A 21,064-nucleotide genomic window follows, 5' to 3' on the forward strand; every position below is an offset into this window, starting at 1 on the left:
GACCATCAGATTCTTGACTGGGAGAAAACCAGCGGTGATGGTGGGTGCAGAAGGGGTTGCTTGGCAGGTGAAAGCACTTGCTAAAAAGCCCAGTGACTGGAGTTTGACCCCAGAGATCCACATGGTGGAAGGAGAAAACCAATTCCTATAAGCTGTCCTCTGACCTCTACCTGAACACAGTGGCATGATTGTGCCCCCACGATGCAACAGGTGAAGAAATGCAATACAAAAAAGAAAACAAATGGGCAAGAAATAATTGTTATGAAGGCAGGCGGCGGCGGGAGAAATGAAGAGTCTTCCATGCGTTGCCGAAGCAGCACTAAAACAGAACCGTCTGATGTTGGGGGATGCTCTGATGTATTTTGATGCTAAGTACTGTTGGCTGTTTGTGTGAGCCAATCTTTTGCTTAATAAAAAGCCATCCCACCTGGGCAGGGAAAAGGAGCTAGGTGGGGGTCTAGGAGAGAGAGAGGAATTCTGGGAAGAAGAGAGACCACCATGAGGAGAAAAGAGAGAGACTTGAAGGGAAGAGAGGAAGACCGCCATGGGTTAGATGGAGGAGACGCACATGGCCGGCATGGATGGAGAATCCAGCCCAGATAAGGAACATTAGCAAGTGTTTGGGATTATGGATGGGAGGTAACTTGATAGAAGTCACTAGAAACAGATGGCATGGGATTGAGGCAGGGATCCCAAGCCTGCCACACTATGGGAGGTAGCTTAGAGGATGCTATCTGCCCTGCCCCAGGTTAACCAAGGCTACTTAAAAATATAACAAGTGTCTGTGTCTTAATTGATCTCTAACCAGGCCTACAGGTAATATGGATAATTTTAAAAACAATAGTCTGGAAATCTATTTTAAATGTAGCGGTTCTCTGAAGCATGACTCCACGACATTGGCAGCTGACAGCTGTCGTCTCCTGTGCTGACTCCCTGACTGGGGCACCCCAGGCAGAGCAGAGCAAGAGATACTTTCTGGATGACAAGGGGACAGAAGTGAGAATGCTCACACTAGGTTTTGGACCTGCACCTCCCGCTGTGCAGCCTTCACAGCCACTGGCCTCTTAGGCTCCTGGAGACTATGCATGAATACAGGTACCCCACAAATGCCCACATTCTTTCTCTCAGGAGATGATAACACAACTCTTTCTGGGAGGTCTGATCCATCCAAAAGAAAAGGCTTCATATACTAAGCCAGCAAGACTGTCACCCAACAAAGGGCACTGACAGTGTTCCTGTGCACTCACAGAGCTTAAGAACGCTGGACACTGCACTCCACCAAAAGGCAGACCTAGAAGCCAGGCCCTCAGGGGACGTCCTACTACAGGTCAGAACGCACAGCAACAGAAAGGAAGCGAGGCCTTCATTAGTTATCGGAGGCGGGAAAACAAAGTTCAACTGTGGAACATGACTAGCAGGACATTAAAAAAAATCTACATCCTGGGATTAAATGCTTGTTTACATGGGTGAAAAAGTTAGAAGAGACAGTTTCAGAGAAAGTAGGACCAAAAGGGGAAAACCAAAACAAAGACAAATAAAATTATAAAGATAGAAATTAAAAGATGCAGAGGTATCAACACGGTGCCAAGTGCATAATATATAGCGGGTGACAGAGTTTTACTGCATCTTCACCAACAAGTGAGTCACTATTTACAATACAATTCATAACAGTAGCAAAATTACATTTATAAAGTAGCAACAAAAATAATTTTATGGTTGGGGGGGAGGGTCACCACAACATGAGGAAGTGCATTAAAGGATCGCAGACGGTTGAGAACCACTGGCCTAGATACACTGGTGCGTAACCACCGGAAGTTGTTCTCGCAGAGTGCACCTGCTTCAGCGACTCCGTACTGCGTCATTCCCAGATCACAGCATCGGTCTGCACTTCATACATATATCTGACCACGTCTACCCACAGCCAGCAGGACTTCCATTCACCTGGTTGGCTACAGCGCATAATACAGATCCAAGCAATTACAGCACGGAATCACCCCAGTGGTTTCAGCGAGGAAGCCTTTTTGTGAATTAAGCAAGGTGACTCTCTTCATTAAAAACAAAATCACTGTTTAGGAACTTATACCCTATTCCCCAAAAAAGTACAAAGATGCTATTTCTTCTTCCTGTAATAGTAGGCATCCTTAGATTGTTAAAAGTTCTTTAGTGATGAAAGATTTACCGAGTCTCACATCAATCACCATATATGCCTGCTACTTGACTCTTTCACTGGTAATGAGATGTAAAGGCCCAGGCTCCTGTAGAGAAGGACACATGGCCAGAGCAGTGTCGCGTCCCACAGCAGCAGCGGGTGGCGCTCACCTGAGGTGACGGAAGGGACTTTGCAGCTGGAAGTGATGCGGTAGTAAGGCGGGTTATCCATGTGTGCGACGGCCGAGCTGACGGGGTCCGTGAGCTGCAGCTCACTCACCAGCTCCTCCAGCAGCTGCATCGTTTTGTCTCTGCCCAGGTAAACGATGACTTTCTTCACCTGCACGAGAGAAAGTGTTCCGGAGGGGAAAAAAAATGAAGAATTTTTGTGATCTCAGCTTTGTCTAGAGAGGTGGACATTTTAAAGGTGTTTGGTTTTGTGGGTGTGCGCGCACACGGTTGGTTGTGCACTATAAACACTGGTGCTAGTAACTGAGCCTGGTCCTCTGCAAGAGCATCAAGGACTCTTAGCTGCTGAGCCATCTCTCTAGTCCCCATTGAGACAGGTTTTATTTCACTTTTTAAAAAATAAAGTTTAACACTTTGTGGAAGGTGAAGAGGCAAAAAGAAGACAGGAAAGGTCGGCGGTGGGGTGGGGTGGGGGGAGAGGAGCTTTTCTGTAAAAACTTCTTTGCTAACGGAAAAAGCTTTGGTCTGCCGTCAGGGTAGGAGTGCTCTCCGTCCGCTACTCATCAGCCTTCGTGGCAAGCATCTGTCTTTCATCCCCCCACTGCCCCGCAGCCTAATTTTGGAGATGTCTTTAACAACAACGGAGTACTCAGAAGTGAATCCACTTCCTGGGCGGCAGCATCCATCCATCCATCCATCCCTTCACCCACCCATGCCACCCCACAGTCTGTTTAGAAAAGGTCTGCAAGAACGTCCATGGCAACCCCCTGAGGAACTGGCCTTCTGGGGGGCACACTTTGGGAAGATGCACACACGCACAGACCTGGACTTTCACCTTAGCCCTCTTCGTTCCTACTGTTTTGTTAACGTGGATGGATTTTTTTTTCCCATACAGATTTTACTTTTCATTTAACATGTATGGATGGGTTTGTTGCTTGCTTGCATGCCTGCCTGTGCGGCTTGGTGCTGTGGGGGCAAGATGAGGCATTACAGTCCCTGGACGTGGAGTTACAGACAGTTGTGAACCACCATGTGGGTGTTGGGAAATGAACCCAGGTTCTCTGGGAGAGCAAACAGTGCTCTTAACCACTGAGCCATCTCTCTAGTCTCAGTGTAGATAGATGTAAGTCGTCGCTCACCCCCATAGCAAGAAAGAACATCACATGTCTCTTCCTTTTCCATCTATTCCCCAAACTTTCCTTCCATCCAGAAGGCACAGGCACTGACCTTTCTTATTAAAATGACAGCTGCAGCCTAGGGAAACCTCAACACCGCTACCACCTTAAGTGTTAGCCTTTATCTGGGGTTTCTCAGTTAATCAGGCTCAGCACTTACTATGCTGCTGATCATCCTAGGTGCAATTTCAGAGAATAAAACCTGTATTATCCTTCACTTGGAAGGCCAGTGCTTGTGAGAGTACCTGGCCTGGCATAGCGTGCAGTGGCAGCCACACACTCTTCCTGGCTGTCCTCACTGCACTCTCAATTGCAGGGTGATCAATCCATACCCTGCTAGATATTCAGTCAATGTGTATATTTTTAAAAAAGATAAGTGCCAGGCATGGTGGCACACGCCTTTAATCCCAGCACTTGGGAGGCAGAGGAAGGCGGATTGCTGTGATTTTGAGACCAGCCTGGTCTACAAAGTGAGTCCAGGACAGCCAAGACTACACACACAGAGAAATCCTGTCTTGAGAAACCAAAAAAAAAAAAAAAAAAAAAAAGATAAATGGACTTGAATACATACGTAAGGCAAGAGGCTTGGTTCACTATTCACCCCGCAAATACTGATCAAAAAGTGCAAAATAATTTTCAGGTTCTTTGGCCAGCCATCTGCAAGGGTGGTCCACACATTCTCCACTTCGGACCAGGCAAGCTCATCGCCGTACTGGAAACAGAGCACACAGGAGACACTTCAGAAATGCCTGTTTTGTAAAAGCCAGACTCACTACTCCACGATGCACTGGGAAATAGCTTCTATAGAAAGGTTCATCTTTTCCAAATACTAAAGGAATGATTATTTCTTTTTTTGGAATGATTATTTCTTCCAGGGGATTTAAGCATCAGTGTTACCAGTCAGGTCTGGCTTGACTTGAAGGAAAAATGGAGTTTATACCGTATTCTCTGCCTGTCCCACGGCCATCTCAGCATCAGTTTCTAACCACAGCTCCTCCTCCTGACCCCCAAACTGTACAGCCATGACAAGGACAAACCCCTATACCTTTGCTGTCATGTACATGAGATTGTTCAACACCATGGCGGTGGCCTGCTGGGATCCCCAGCCTTCTCCCCGTAACCAGCGCCTGCTTGTCACCATGAGCTCCCTGTCTTTCAGGGAGTCCTCCTCATCTTCATCCTGCCGCCTCGCCGAAGGCAGGGGTTTGAAATCAACCAGCTCGATGTTGTTCATCCAGGGCAGCAGATAATGCAGCATGGCCTGCCGCCCCGCGGGGTGAGCCGTCTGGATCCGCTGGCTGATCTCTGGTGCAAGGCATATCAAAGGGGAGACCCAACGTCATCCCATGTGCTTCTTGGCCACCGGGAAGACACATATCAACCCCTCCTCAATGATAAATGCCACCTCTCACGTGATGAATGCCATCTCTCAAATAATAATACGATGTCTCCTCACTGACATAGTATAAAACAAAACAAACAAACAAAAACAGCTAACACAAAGCATCTACTTATATTCTGATGCAGTTTCTCTCTATGTAGCCCAGGTTGGCCTTAAACTCCACTACCTAGAACTAGGATTGCAGCCGCGTGCCACCACAACTGGCTGTGCTTATTTTTTTTTTTTATGCAAAATGCTGTTGGCAAGATTATAAGATGGTAAATACTTATATGGAAATCAAGTATGGTGGCTCCTCAAAAAGTTAGAGATCCGCTCTACCAACCAAGCAATCTAACTACTGAGTATATACTTGAAACAGCCCAAAGCCATATTTGCACATCCGCATTCGTGACAACATAGAAGCAACTGAATTGACGGACAGATGAAAGAACCGGGTCAACAAACCGTGATGCCCAGACACTGGACTACTACACAGCCTGAAGAGAGAAGGGAAACCCATTCCCTGATACAAGGAGGAATCCACAAGACACTATGCTGAGCGAAATAACCCAGCCGCATACATAAAATACTAGACGATTCCACTTATTTATCCATAGTAGTCAAACTCATAAAAGGCAAGGCAGAATGGTGGGTATGAGGGAACGAAGGGCAGGAAAATGGGGGAGGGGGGATGCTTTTTAAGGGCTAGGCTCAATTCTGCAAGATCAGTGAGCTCTAGAGGCCGGTTTTACATTTAACAGCTCTGAACTACACCTTTGAAACCAGCAAGACGACAGAATAAAGCCTCAAGACAAAGACACATACTTGGCGTAGAGTATTTGTGTAGTTTATATACAAACTGCATAGGCTCAGCATGAAAAACAAAATGACACTTCAAAAGAAACTGAAGGGTGACATCCTAACAGTGCGTGGGGACTGGGGCCACATCAAGGCTTGACCTCCCCGAGGGAGATGGAGCCATCCCAGGGTGAAGTGTGGGGATAGTGACATGAATGGAAGGCAAGCCTCCACTAAAGGTGACAGAAAAGAAATAATCCTTGGAGGCAGGAGGAAAGCCAGGAAATAGTTAGCGCCTGGAAGCCAAGGCAGAACAGAACTGAAAGCAGCAGAGGACAGCTAACACCCACAGCTCTGAGCAGCCAGGGGGCTGAAGAGTAGAAGGAACAGATCGGTTAGCAGCCAGAAGCGTCCAGTGAGATTCAGACAGGAACCTGACACTAACAGAGTTCAAGGCCTCCAGAGAAGAGGGCTGGATGTGACTGGGGATGGTATGTGTGACCAGGGACTCAAGGAATACACTGTGGAGAGGAGCCAATCTGGCTGTGACAAAGGAGCCAGGAGCCAACAACACTTAAGGTTCACTATGTTAAAAAACAAGACGAAACAAAAAGCCTAAATTGTACGTGATGCTCTTTTTCTTTCCTCTAAAAAGCAAGACCACAGCATCAGAAGACTTAAATAGCAAGAGAGGGGAGTTTAAGTTCTTCCTAGACAAAGTTCCGATTCAACCTCACATTTTTAATGCTTCGAACCTTCTAAAAATAATCTTTGAGAGCCAGAAGGAAGCTGAATCAGTAAAATGCCTGCCATGCAAACATCAGGATCTGAGTGTGGGTCCTAAACACAGGGAAGGAGTTGGCGAAGTAGCCCCATCTTAGTCCTGAAGCTATCACAGTTATATCCTGAAGCATTCAAGCACACATTTATACACACACACACACACACACACATGCACGCGCACACACACACACATGCACGCGCGCGCGCGCGCGCGCGCACACACACACACACACACACACACACACACAACTGATTGCAAAAGAAACGAGGCATTTCACTGGGCAACCTGAGAATATGGCAAGAGTGAGCTCTGGATACGCCCTGGCTAGTTCCTCAGACAACTGGTAATAAGACACGGAATACAGATGCGGCAGCGGGGACAGCTGGCTGAGGACTCCATCCGTTCTCTGAACCTCCAGCTTGTGAGCATAGCGAAACATCTTCGGTTCCAGTATCTACAGGAAAGCAATTCCATCCACTTCAGTTAGTGCTTTTTTCTAGGTCCTTTAAAGTTCAGGTATAATTAACAAAACAAGACAAGAAACTCTCCTATACGATATTCCAGCTTAGAATCTGTATAGCCATTATATTGCTGTATTAATCTCTAGTGCTTGAAATGTCTGCAGAAGATTTGCATTCCACGCATCCAGCACCAGCGATGCAGGCTCACAGTACAGTCTGGAGCAGCTTACTGTGCAATGACTTGACAAAAGATTAATCACTTTTCTAGCTAAAAATATAACTGCACAAAAAAGTGTAAATAGGAAAAGGCCTTGACACTGCTAATCACTAGGCAGACTATGAACCATGACTGTCCCTGACTTACACTATGTGGAGCACTAGAGTGAAATTGGTATAATTCCTTAGTTGGTCTTGTATGTGTATATATATCTACTCCAATCCCACTTGAGGGTCTTCTTAAAAGTCAATGCATCTTGCCTTACTATCAGTCAGTTAAATATTGGATAGTAATGGTAACCTAAGGAAGGTAGTAAGGGTATCATAAAGGGTTAATAGCTTTTACCTGGTTTTCAAAACAAACAAACAAACAAACAAAAACCCTAACCCACTGTATTCTCCTTTTCCACATGTGTCAAACAGAAAAATGTCGCTCCTGTATATCAGTCCTAATCAGTAAATCCTTGTAAGTACAAAATTACAGTCCTCTACAGAGCACTTCGGAGTGCTCCTATTACTTAAAGATTTAAATAGCTATACTGTCTTTGGCTTGCACTTCTATTGGCAATCGGAACTTGGTGCCATACTTTCTATCGATGTTACTATGTATTATTGGTAGAAAGAGCTCTGTCAAACCCTGAATAAAGACAGATTTTAATGCCTGTTTGAACACAAACCTGTAAGAGTTGCATAGCGACTTCGTAGATACTTCTAGAAGAGTCAGCTGCTTTAAACAGTATTAGGTTTAGGAGCATCACGGTGTCACACTGGTAGTCCCTGAGGATAAATGTCCCACGTTAGGAAGGCAATGCTTGGCAACAGACACAGCAGACAAATGGCAAGGTTCTGCATGGCTTCTGAGGCCACAAGTGACTTCCTCTTTTTTGGCTTTTCAAGACAGTGTTTCTCTGTATAATCTTGGCTGTCCTAGAATTGACTCTGTAGACCAGGCTGGCCTTGCACTCACAGAGAGAGAGAGAGATCTGCCTGCCTCTGCCTCTCCAGTGCTGGGATTAAAGGCTTACGCCACCACACCCAGCTGGGATTTCCCTTTTTTAAGACAAGAGATTCGAGGTTGGGGGGGGGGGGTGAGGGGGGGAGGAGATCATTATCCTTTATTGGCTTAATTTCATCAGCATTCAAGGAAAGAAGAGACAGGGTTCTTAATACTTCTGAAGGCCTTCCTTGAAAGCAGACACACAAACCACTGTAAGTGCACTGAGCAGCAGCGTGCGGACTGAAATACCTGTTCTGGAACACGTTGGCAATGGCTCTGAAGCAGCCGGCTGCCACCCTCCGGGAGCCGGTGTAGCATCGGTCCACGGCCCAGTACATCAGGCTGCTCTGATCCGGGTTCAACTCCAGCAGCAACGTGACTGCCTCACAGCCCAACTGGTGAACCTGGGGGGAGGGGAGTCAGAACACAGGGTGCCTGCTGCAGATACAGCACATTGCGTGCTGACACAAAATTCAGCCTCCTTTTCTTCAGCCAATGCCCAGTTTACTCACTGGGGGTGGGGCTGGGAATCACATGTGTATCTGTCTCTCTCTCTTTTTTTTCCCTGCAAGCCTTTTTGAGACTCTTCCAATAGAGCACCAAGGCAGCTGATATCAGCGTGCAATGGTTACGAGCTTTCAGAAAAACGAATGGTGCCATTCTCTGAGATTCTTATCAAGTCTTCTTATTACTTGCAATAACTCAGTGTCAGGGAAGGGTAAGCCATTTCATACCGTGAAGCTGGTGCGCCTACTGTGGAACAGCACAGCCATGGGGGGCAGGGAGGAGGGATGGCAGGGAGGAGGGAGGGCAAGGAAGAATGGCTGACTCAAAGCAGGGATCAGAAACACAGCAAAGGGCATGGTTCTCCATGCCGTGCAATGCCCCGATATTCTAGCTATTTACATTGAATCATATTAAGGCATACACACAGCACCATATTAATCCTGTCCTATGTAAGGGAAATTAACATTGTGACATGAAGAATCAAAATTCCAACGTTCTTTGACGATATAGCCTAAGCCTATCTAATTTTATGACATACGCTTATATGGGGTAGGGTCTCTCACTTGTGCCCAGAGTTCACCAATGTTAGTCCAGCTGGTCAGCCTGCTGTGGCAATCCCAGCTGCTTTCTGAACACTGGAATTACGATAGGCTGCCATATCAGCTTGGCATTTACACGGAGGCTGGGGATCTGAACTAGGGTCCTTACACTTGCCTGGCAAGTGCTACAGTCACTGAGCCATCTCCACTGGCCTTATGGTTTTTTTTTTTTTTGGTACATATAATTCGATCCTTATTTTGAGGAAGACTTATTTCAGAGGTCCACAAATTAACTGATTTATTATGAAACATCAAAGGAACTGTTTAACATTACCTTTTTATCCAGAGAGTCCAAAATGTTATCCAGCCATTTGTACAAATAGCCATCTGATGACAGTCCCACATTATCTGCAACAGGGCCACAACACAGTACAGCAGACATAGCCTTCAAATGATAATATCAGAATTACATTTAAAACATTTAAGAGGTTACATGTCACTGCTTAATGCGAAGAGGCAAGGTATTTTCACCCATGTGTACCTAGGCACGGTATCTTCCACAAAGATATGATGTGAAATATAAAAATATATAACATCATATAGCTATAGATGTAAACTATTATGTGTATGAATATATATATAATAGTGATTTTTTCATGGTTCTGGGGATAAAAACTAGGGCTTATATACGCCAGGCAAGCATTCTGCCAGTAAGTGGTACCTCTATCCTAGCAGTAACTTTTACATTTTTTTTTTTCCGAGACAGGGTTTCTCTGTGTATTCTTAGCTGTCCTGGACTCGCTTTGTAGACCGGGCTGGCCTCGAACTCACAGTGATCCGCCTGCTTCTGCCTCCTGAGTGCTGGGAAGCAATAACTTAAAAGTGAGGCAGTTCAGCATCATACCAAATTAACTATGCACTTTAAAGACAAGAAGACCATAAGAAAGAACACTTAACTGTGAACAATACGTATCCCTTAGTGGGGAACCCTTGATCCCTCAGGAAAACAATGATGAGATCCTACAGATTTCTGACTTCTTTTGCACTGTACTCTGGGTACCTGAACAAAGCTGCCAATGTGGCAGACAAATCCACACCCTAAACACTCTCAGGGGCTCTGAAGAAGTCCTTTTCTGCTCATGATATCACATAAGGAGAGACAGAAAAACAAACAAACAAACAAAAAAAACAAAAACTGAACTTTTCTCTTAACATAGTAAAAGGAAGTCAGGGATCTAAGGAAATACCTTTAGTGCACAGTATTGATGTCTATTGATTTGCATGTTCCTATCACTGTATCTGTCCAAGGGCGTAAACATGATGCTAAAGGGGCCTGCCCAGTGACTGAACAGCATAAACAGACTGTGACGAAGGCTCTGTTGAGGAAAAATGCTTCTTCTCTGGTGCACTGTGAATATAAACACAGGTAGACGGAGTTACTTCTAGGCCATTTTATTCATGTCAACTTGTCAGTTAGAAAGCCGACGGCTGTAAGATAGAAAGAGGAAGTTTCGTTTGACTACATCTAAGGCCTCCAGGCACGATGCTGCCAGGGACTGAGGAGGGAGCTCAAGTCAGGACCAGCCTCTTCCTGGCTGGCTGGCGACTCCACGAGGACGTTACCCCGGGCTTGATTTATTGTTAAACGAGGGCTTTTGACTAGAAGCCACACATCATACACCTTGGCGGGAGAGCAAAGAGGAGCAGATCCCACTCCAAGTCATCGGTGAACACTGTTGCCTCTGTGCTCTGCTAACGGCTCAGGGGAATGTCCCATCCTCCAAGCCCTAGCCTGCTGCCTTAGTGAGGAGAACAGTGGCTGTGATGAGACACCGTGACCTAAAGCCATCTCGGGGAGGAAAGGACTTGTTTTACTCACAGTTCCACATTAACAGCTTACCATGGCTTCCTCGGCTTGCTTTCCTGGAGAACCCAGGACCACCAGCTCAGGGACGGCTCCACCCACCGTGAGCTGTGCCGCCCCACCCCCCACTACCGTCAACCACTAATTAAGAAAATGCTCTTCAGCCAGACCTGATGGAGGCATTTTCTCAATTGAGGTTCCCTCTTCTCAGATCGCTGTAGCCTGTGTCAAGTTGACCTAGAACTAGCCAGCACACCTTCCCTAGATATTAGCTGCGTCAAGGCATGGTATGGAATTTGGGGCAGGTGTGGTGGCACACGCCTGTATGCCCAGCATAGGGGAGGCAGAGTCAGGCAGATCCCTGTGAGTTCACGGCCAGCCTGGTCTACAGACTGAATTCCAGGACAGGCAAGGATGTCTTTAGAAGGGACACTGAGGAACTTAGAAACCCTGTTATGAAAGAAAATCACAAAAGAAAAAGAAAAACAATATCTCAATAAATCAAGATGGAAGCTCTGGGAAATGTGCATCATAACAAAATTAAACCTATCTTTACACTAGCCACTTTCCACGCCGAAAATATAAAGGAGAAAAAAAATGTTTGATCCTCAAGTCATTTTCCTTTCAAAGGACAAAAACAAAGCAAGAACTCCTGTGCTTAAAATTAACGAATCTAATTATGTACTTAAAAGATCCTGTTAGCCAGGCGTGGTGGCGCACACCTTTAATCTCAGCACTCGGGAGGCAGAGGCAGGCGGATTGCTGTGAGTTCAAGGCCAGCCTGGTCTACCAAGTGAGTCCAGGACAGCCAAGGCTACACAGGGAAACCCTGTCTTGAAAAACCAAAAACCAAAAACCAAAAACCAAAAAAAAAAAAAAAAAACCAAACCCCCCCCCCCAAAAAGATCTTGTTAAAAATACAATCCATGTATTTAAAAGCCCAAGGTTAGTATATATTACTTAAAATAACAAAATAATCATATTTGGAGAGGAAAAAATTTAGGACTTGTTAAAGCACAGTTGTCAATCTTCACAGCATGTTTCTCAGTGCCTGTTTGAAAACAGGCACACCTCTGTTAAATAACCCCGTCAGCAGCGCTGTCCACTGGCTTTGATTTGCCCGTCGCCTGCACTCTTCCTTCTATCTGCAGGCGTGCCTTGTTCATTTTATTCTTAGTCATCGATGTGAGTGCTACGCTCCTGGCTGCATCTGCACAAACCTGTCCAAAGCGCTCATTCCAGTAGGTACCTCCTGAACTTTGGATGAGTGTCTTCACGGTTGCTGAAAATCCCTACTGCTTGGTTGCTTCTTGATTCCTAGTTACTGACACTAACTCTGAGGTTTTTTTTAAAAAAAAAAAATCTTTTGCCACTGACATTGTGCTGACAGTTTCCCAGGATGCTCACAAGTCAGAGCTTTTGTGGGGCTGGAGAGATGGCTCAGTGGTTAAGAGCACGGGTTGCTCTTCCGGAGGACCAGGCATTCAATTCCCAGCATCCAAATGGCAGCTCAAAACTGTCTGTAACTCCAGGACCTGACATGCTCACACAGACATATGTACAGGCAGAACACCAATGCAATAAAATAAAATTTTAAAAAAGTATAAAAAAATACTACATTTATTTATTTGTGTGTATGTGTGCGCAAGCACACACATGCGCGTGTATATGTACACGTGTATGTCCATGACTTAGAGCTGGTGTGGTGGTCAGAGGCAACTTGCAGACCAACGTGAGTCCCAGAGATCTGACTCAGGTTATCGGTCTGGACAGGAAATGCCTTTCCCTACCAGCTCCTTCCTTCAGATGCAAAGCCTCGAAGGGACGGGAAGAGGAGGACGGTCTCCTAATGTCCCAGAGAGCGCGGAGAAACCGCGAGCCTACCTGGAACGTTCTGAATGATATTCGCCACTAAGGCACTGAAATGGCATCGGATGTCCTTCAGGGTGTCCGAGTCCTTCTCATTCTCCGCTTCCAGAAGTTGTCGGGTCAAGTCTACATACTCCAACAGCGTGTTGTTGAGGAAGTGTGTCTCGTTCTCAAGGCCGCCGCTTGCACTGAGAAGAAAACATAGGGGAGATGTTGACTCTTGGTTCCAGCTAAAAGGAGCACAGATGTCACTAGCCACAACCAGAACGGCACACGGTGAACGTGGTGTGTTGGTGGCAGAACGACATTTGGAAGATATGAAAATGAAAGAACTATTATTTTGGTTCACTTACATATAAAAAAGGTAAGCGGTGCTTCTTCATCAAGGAACCGCAACTGCAATTTCACACCTAACTTTTTGTTTGTTTGTTCGTTTGTTTGTTTTGAGACAGGGTTTCTCTATATTATCTTGGCTGTCCTGAACTCTGTAGACCAGGCTGGCTTCGAACTCACAGTGACCATGTCTGCCTCTGCCTTTGGCGTGTTAGGATTAAAGGTGCCTGGTTTCATACCTAACTTTTACAACAACTAAAAATTACTGCCTCTCGGCATATCTAGCTTGTGGTAAGGAGGTGGGCGGCCTGCTGGGGGCAGTAGCGGGTGAGGGATGTGCCAGGTCCAGCTGGTCTCCAGTCTCCGATGCTCTCCAGGGCACACCTTTAGCAGTCGCTTATCCCTAGCCTTCTGAGATGACAGGTGCTATTAAGTATATACTTAAGAGAGAATTCAAGGGCACAGGGCTGGACCTCAGACTGCTTCAGACTCCCTGCTCTGGGGTGCCGTGGGGTACTTAGAGTCAGGGTGTAATCAGAGGCTAGACTCCTGTCTTGTCCCGTCAGCTCTTAGCTATATACCTAGGACTACGACAGTATGTTTCAATGAAAAACGTCCCACATGAGCCACTCTGCCTAAAATGACCCTACAAACAATAAGTGCTTGCTCTGTAAGTCAAAGGGCATTGCATTTCTGTTTAGCAAGGTCAATTCTTATTGTATTGGGAAAGCACTTTTACATAATACTTTTAAATTAAAAATAATTTTTTTGCTCATTATATCTTAAAAAATACTGATTACACAAAAACAGTAGTAAGATGTTTGAAAGGCCATATTTTAAAAAATTCATTTATAGGGGGCTGGGGAGAAATGCTCAGGTTAAGAGCACTGGCTGCTTTTCCAGAGGTCCTGAGTTCAATTCCCGGCATCCACGGGATGGCTCACAGACACCTATAATGAGATCTGGTGTCCTCCTCTGGTGTGCCAGCAAATGTGTAGGCAGAACACTGTACATAGCAAATAAATAAATCTTTTTCAAAAAATTCCATTTATAACAATAAACATGTTCTGAATGAACTGATTATTCAGATTCTGACTTCTGTGAAAGCGTATGTATTCTTTGCCCTCAAATCGTGACAAATTAGTAGGCTGCCACTTACACTAGCAAAGAATGTTAATTTACTTAAATATCCACTGAGTGGCTACTGTACACACTAGGCACTGTGTGTACAAGCTCCCTGCCTTCCTGGTGTTCAAAATGTCCCCAGCCTTACCCATGTGGGATGGAGGACATGATCCACAGCAGACAACCTTTTATTAATTTTTCTCTTAGAAAAAAAAAAAAAAGAACCAACCAAAATAGCTCTTTTCTAAAACAATTACTGCTCAGTAGTGGGGATGTTTCCTAAAGTTCATTTTCTTTTTTCTTTCTTTCTTCTTCTTTTTTTTTTTTTTGTTGTTTCTTTTTTTTTGTTTTATTTATTTATTTATGTTTAATTAATTTATTCAGATTATAACTCAACTGTTATACCATCACTTGTATCCTCCCGTTCCTCCCTCCCTCCCGTTTTCACCCTATTCCCCTCCCCTCCCCTAGGTCTATGACCGAGGGGGACCTCCTCCCCTACTATATGGTCATAGGCTAATTATGTGCCATCAGGTTCAATACACCTATATTTGGTAGTTATCCAAAACAGAACGATTCGTAGAGCCTCTACTCTCTACCACCACGTTCAAAGGGGCCACAAAAGGCCCGTATCACACACACTCTTGTTTGTCATCAAATACACAAATCTCTTTTTATTTTGAATAACTTCGACTGGACGGCCTTTAATGTTTTCTTTTGCTTTCCAGTCAACATGAAGGAAAAGCGAATCTATGGCTTTAAAATTCTCTTCCACTAAACCTCTGTTTTAAGAGTCTGTGACAAGCTTCTGATGCTAGCTCTGAAAGGTGTTAGGCACACAAAGCTCACAGCCAGGACAAATGCCAACATACACTGTTACTACGCTTGTTAAATTATCGATGTGTGTTCCTTCCATCCAGACTTCCTTCCGGTTACCACCTGTGCACAAGGTCAGACCCATTACTTTTTGCCTTCAAAGGTCAGGTGACCTCCTAAGGAAATTGCTCACTTTTGTCTTTTGTTTTTGATTTTTTGAGACAAAGTTTCTCTGTGTAGCCTTGGCTGTCCTGGATTTACTTTGTAGACCAGGCTAGCCTCGAATTCACAGTGATCTGCCTTCCCCTGCCTTCCTGAGGCCGGGATTACAGGCGTGTGCCACCATGCCCAGTTGGAAACTGCTCACTTTGAACTCAGGGCTAATGGTATTTTCCTCAAGGCTCTTTGTCCTACTGTCACAATCAACCCCAAGATTTGTGGTTTGTGACTGGAGGAAGCAGCCGTGAGTTACACCAGGAAAGTTTATGATGTCCCTAGCAGGATCAACAACAGCTCATCAGAAGAAATTTGCATACCTTGTTAATAATTAGCCTTTGAACATGGGGCATATTTTTTCAAGCCCAAAGATATTTACGTTCAAAATGAGGTAAGATATTGTAAATCTGATAAGAAAAGGCCACCACTAATGCCTTTTCCTAGAAATGAAGGCTCCGACCAAATATCAAAGGCATGGGCACATTAGATCTAATTTTTGACCAACCTAGTCTAGATTTTCTTTCTATCATCATCATCATCATCCTCCTCATCATCACCATCACCATCATCATCGTTAATTATTATTAGCAGTAGTAGTGGTATTTTGGTCACTCTGTAGCTCAGCCTAGCCTCAACCTAAAGGCAATCTGCCTCTGCTTCTGGTGGCCCGTAATTTCTGGCTGTTGGTTAATAATGCTAGATGTCTCTTTAATTGGTAAATACTATTCACAGATGTTGACATTTGTATGAGACAAATAGTTTTGTTACAATGGTGCTTTTCTGTTTCCACGTATTTCAAGGAGAAAACACATTCTCTAATCACCCCCAAGTTTGGAAAGTCAGAATTCAACACCGACCTGTGACTAATGACACCTGCATCTGCCAGCAGCTCAAATATCCGTACCAGTTGGACTCGTAGAATGTCTCGACGCCTGCGCCGTTTCATATTCTGTCCCAAACATACAAAGACGTGTTAAAGAAAACACTGGAGAAACTCATAGGAAGCTGCCCATGTGATCTGGGAAGTTAGCAGTGTGAACGCAAGGGAGAGGAGCGGGCTCATCACGGTTACACAGCTGGTACAGCGTGGTTGCACGGGGTGTGCCGGCTGTGGTCTCCAAGGGACAGGCCTGTGGATGGTGGGATATTAACAAGCCAAACAAAACCACGAGACATTTTATAAGTGGATCCCTCCTATGTGTGGCAGAAATAGAATCCTACAGTCACCCTTTGGTGGTTTGTCAGCCTGCTGATTGAGAGGAGCTAATCAGTGAAGTCTTATCACTGAGTTATGAGGAGCCCTGAAGACTCAGAGAACTAGGCCCAGAAAATGATCCCATCGGGTTAGAGGCCTAAAGTTTTGCTCACGCCTGCCTCACACTTAATGAGGTTTTGCAACAGAAAGTAGAAACAAAAGCAAAGGGAAGCACGGCCCACTGTGGGAGCAGACAAGGAAAGCAATGGTCAGTTAAGAAAGAGCCAAACAGAACACACCAATCTTATACTTCTTAATAGCAAGCAATGTTTACCACATAAATGTTTACTGATGGGAAACTCAAAGCAGCTTACCTCTGGCCTTCTTTCAAGTGCTTCTTTAATTATGGGATGTAACTCCTCTATTAGTTCCCTGGAAGAAAAATAGTATATATTATTGGCACCGATAGCTAAGGAGGTAGAATCTGCAAATACAAACGGAAACAGCAGAGGCTGACAAGTGTTAACACTAAACCTACTGTTTTAAACAGTTAATGTTTATTTTGATTATAAAGCATTTAATTGAACACTTGGAATCTGCAGAACATGGCATAAGCCTCTCCATTAATAGAGGAAAATACCATCCATATTATCATTTCACCGTTTTGTGAACTGCGTATGTTTTATGGAGTTGAAACATGGTTATGTATAAAATGTTCTCTCTTCCTCATTTTACCTTAGCACACTACTCATGTGTGTTAGGGTAACACGCTACCAGACGGCAGCTGGCCTGGTCTTCCTAGAGACAGTCAGAAACAAAGACAACTGATCAACACATGCGGTTGTTTACTGAACCAGGATTTAGAAGAGCAGAAGGTTACACAGAACCTAGTTTATAGTTTGATTTAAACTGAAAATGTGCTCACTACATAGGATTGAGAAAAAAAAATTACAAGCCCAAGTAAACAAAATCCACACATGGTTTAACATTTATATAAAAAGTGCCGGTGTTAGGAGAACAATTCTGTGGAGAAAATAAAGTTTTAACTTTCTCAATACAGATGAAAAGGAGATGGCTCAAATTCACTGACTCGCCGCCAGGATGGCTGATGCAGAGACGCCAGGGCCGGTGGGAAGCTGTTCCGTTCCACTGCCCTCTCTGTGGGAGCACACGCTGTTCTAGCGCACAGAGAGTAAGAAGAGTTACCGAAAGGCTCCTGGGTTGGTCCTGCCGAGGCCGAGAACGAGGGACTCCGTGACTTCCATGCTCTCAGAGCGCATCATTGGGACTATGTGCTTAAACAGGGATGAGGCGGATGGGAGGCCAATAAGCTGTGGGAGAAAAATCAAATAGCCACTTACAACTAGGTAGGCCGCCAAATCACTTCACATTTCAGTGATCTCTGGGGAAAACAATGACCAGGTGGCGTGTCTGGGGCAAAACACAGGCTGAGTAAACTGGTTTTCAGTGCACATGACGAAGAGAAGCCAGCTGACCCGCCCGAGGGCGTACTGCAGGCTCATTCCCAGAACCTGTGTGTGGGTCTCTGCTTCTCAGATTTACCACCACACAGCAGCCCATGGATCCATCAGATAATTTCTATGTTATGATCCCTAAACACAAGAGAAACAAAATTCTGACACCCCGAGTCTTAGGTTTCCGTAAATCGTGGCCATGGTGTCTTGTTTCCTACCATAGAATCTATTTAAAAGTTCTTCTCAAGTTTTCATTACGTTACTGTGAGACTTCAGCAAATTCTGTAACTGCATTTCTCAAAGATGATTTCTAGAACAAGACGTGGCAGGTCGCTCCTGTGATGTCAGGCCTGGGGCAGCTAGAACAGGATGGCTGGAAGTCTGAGACCAGCTCAGGTCACACGGTAAGTAAGTTCTAAGCCAGCCTGGGTTATATGTGAGGCACATATGTGTCAAAAATAGTAAGTGAATGAATGCATGACTCCTGTTGACAATGGGAAGTGTAAGGCCTCAGGGAGCAGAATAAAGCAAACATGTGTTATTCCCTTTAAAGTATTCAGTATGCTGTTTCTATGAATGTGGTCCCGTTTGCCCAGGGAACAACTCAATTCTTGATTCTAACTAGAAATCCACAAACATAACAATAGAACAATAAGACAGAATTTCTTAGATTTTTTTTTCTTTTCTCCCTTTTCAGTAGAAACAAGCAATATATTCTTCAACCACTGTATCTTGTTTTCCATGAGGGGAAATTTAAAACATCGCTTTTGTGGAACCACTGGGGTTCCACAGAGGGTGAGAAAGGCCTACCTTGGAATCCATGCTGCAGCCACTGTCAGGGGTGGACGCCAGCGTCTCAGGGGGAGAGCATCTCACGGAGCCTGCGGATGCTGAAGGGGAGGTGGAGGTGGCTGCACTGCAGCAGAGAATCAGGTAGCTTCTCCACAGGCCAATGTACGAGTCACTGCTTGTGGTGGTATTTACTTTCTTAGCATTGATGGGGCTACTAGAAAAAGAAAAAAAAAAGATAGAAATCATACATGTTTTAAGTAATATTTTTACTGGAAAATTTCACAATTTTTTCAAAATATTTTGTTCATATTCTTCATATTCATCCATCATTGGCACCTTGTTCCAAGTATGTCTTCCTTCCTCCCTCCCCCGCTGGCCCCCCACCCTCCCCACCTCCACCTGTTATTAGAAGCCCCACATTAGTGCTACTCACACCTGTGGCTCAGACTATACACTGGGGAATGTGTCGCCAACTGGCGGCCATGCCCTAATATGAGTGCCTATCTCTCCTCGGCAACACATTTTGAAAGTTTTTATTTAACTAATGCCAAACTGTCTACCAATTTAAAGAGCGATGGTTAGCATAAAGTTTTTATCATAAGTACTCAGTCTTTGTGAAGGACCAAAGGGAGAGAGTTCTAGACGCCCATTGTGTGAGACAGAATAGATAAGACAGATTTCTGTAAATCCACATCTTTCACACCTCTCCCCAGGCCGCCATAAGATAGCATGACTTACAGACTTTCCAGTGTATGTCACTTTGCGTACATAACAAAAGCTGATTATCCATTTTAAAGTATGTCCTATAGAGCCAGCGTGGTTGCACACTCCTTTAATTCCAGCAGAGGCAGAGGCAGAGGCAGGTGGATCGCTGTGAGTTCGAGGCCAGCCTGGTCTACAAAGCGAGTCTAGGACAGCCAAGGCTACACAGCGAAACCCTGTTTCAAGAAACCAAAAAATAAAAAATAAATAAAATAAAATATGTCCTATAAAAGGACTTACTTTATATCAACCTGGGGGGACAACAGCTGCAGCCTGGTGTATGCAAACATCCACGCGTAGCTCACAGCTGTAGAGCAGTGTTTAGGAAGATTTTCTTGCTTTAGAAAACTGGAGAGACTTATAATCCATGGGTCTTGGCCTTGGGTCACATGTGCAAATATCCAAATGTGTGAGGGACTGATCACATCAAACTGGTGGCTGATGGGAGAGGAGTTCCAGTCGGCTAATGTTTGCAGATCTACTGAGCTAGGGCAATACAGCAACGTCGTCTAGAAAGAGAGCAATAATTACCAGGCACTTGAGTAACTTTCAAAGTTTGTCATAGGAGGTGCTTTACGCCAGAAGTGGACTACCAGTGTTTTCTGGAATAGAAGATACAGAGTGTGGTGGGGGTAGGTTTGAGGGAGTAGTGAAAAGCCTGACATTCCCATGTGGGTTAATCCTCAGGAGACACAGGTTGTAGCTTTCCCTATTTCCAAAAGGCTGTGTGGACCAAGAAGGATAAGAGCCATTGCTTAAGCGATTCCTGTGTGAATACTCAACTTTTGTGGCTCCATGGAATTCTTTAGAAATAAAACAAAAACATTATAGCTTTCATCCCAATGACACGGAACAGCCTGTAATGTGAACTGTCTCCAGAGGTGCCCATCACTAGAAATGTGTTCCTTAACATTCAGATTCTTAAATAAATTAATATCTACCTTTTTCAAAAAAAAAATTAAAAAAAAGAATCTACCTTTTTCATTGTATTCATTAAGTACCATTTAAGGCATTATTAAGTCACTTACTACTCTACTTACTTACTATTACTCTACACAATTCTTTTAAGAATATATATTTTAAATCATGTCTTAGGCTTATAAAATGCTATTATTATCTGCCTGAGGTTGTGTATTACAATGAGTTATGAGAACCAGGTGCTGAGCAGAAAGTAAGTAAGTCTTTCATCTATGTAATCTAAAATAGGAGAATTAAAAACTCAAGTAGCAAATGTCATATTTGTTCCTATATCAACCTTGGAATAGTGACCTGACTCCCTTCCCCACTCTACCCACACTGCATAAAACTAAAAGCAGTTTGTACAAGTTAGGCTGGATATGGTCCTAGGTCCGGTCTCAAGCATAGCAAAAAGAGGAGAGGAAAAGGGGGAAGAGAGGGAGGGAGAAAAACAGATAAAGAAAT

The 21,064-nt window shown here is 44.5% G+C and overlaps 1 protein-coding gene across 5 annotated transcripts in view; it reads right to left on the reverse strand.

Annotated features, from left to right (window-relative positions):
- Positions 1 to 21,064, reverse strand: part of FRYL (FRY like transcription coactivator) — a 236,645-nt gene that overhangs the window by 52,424 nt on the left and 163,157 nt on the right. For all 5 annotated transcript variants that reach the window (XM_084759709.1, XM_084759707.1, XM_084759705.1 and 2 more), the window contains 14 exons: positions 19,883 to 20,151; positions 18,899 to 19,094; positions 17,820 to 17,944; positions 16,988 to 17,045; positions 16,276 to 16,367; positions 12,944 to 13,116; positions 10,443 to 10,603; positions 9,530 to 9,640; positions 8,399 to 8,553; positions 7,830 to 7,929; positions 6,761 to 6,929; positions 4,558 to 4,817; positions 4,084 to 4,224; positions 2,320 to 2,488 (listed from right to left, as the gene is read on the reverse strand). In XM_084759709.1, the coding sequence (XP_084615835.1) occupies positions 2,320 to 2,488; positions 4,084 to 4,224; positions 4,558 to 4,817; positions 6,761 to 6,929; positions 7,830 to 7,929; positions 8,399 to 8,553; positions 9,530 to 9,640; positions 10,443 to 10,603; positions 12,944 to 13,116; positions 16,276 to 16,367; positions 16,988 to 17,045; positions 17,820 to 17,944; positions 18,899 to 19,094; positions 19,883 to 20,151 (2,179 nt within the window). The remainder of the gene's footprint in view (positions 1 to 2,319; positions 2,489 to 4,083; positions 4,225 to 4,557; positions 4,818 to 6,760; positions 6,930 to 7,829; positions 7,930 to 8,398; positions 8,554 to 9,529; positions 9,641 to 10,442; positions 10,604 to 12,943; positions 13,117 to 16,275; positions 16,368 to 16,987; positions 17,046 to 17,819; positions 17,945 to 18,898; positions 19,095 to 19,882; positions 20,152 to 21,064) is intronic.

This window comes from Acomys minous, assembly GCF_964271855.1.
Source record: "Acomys minous genome assembly, chromosome: 15".
NCBI classification, from domain to species: Eukaryota; Metazoa; Chordata; class Mammalia; order Rodentia; family Muridae; genus Acomys; species Acomys minous.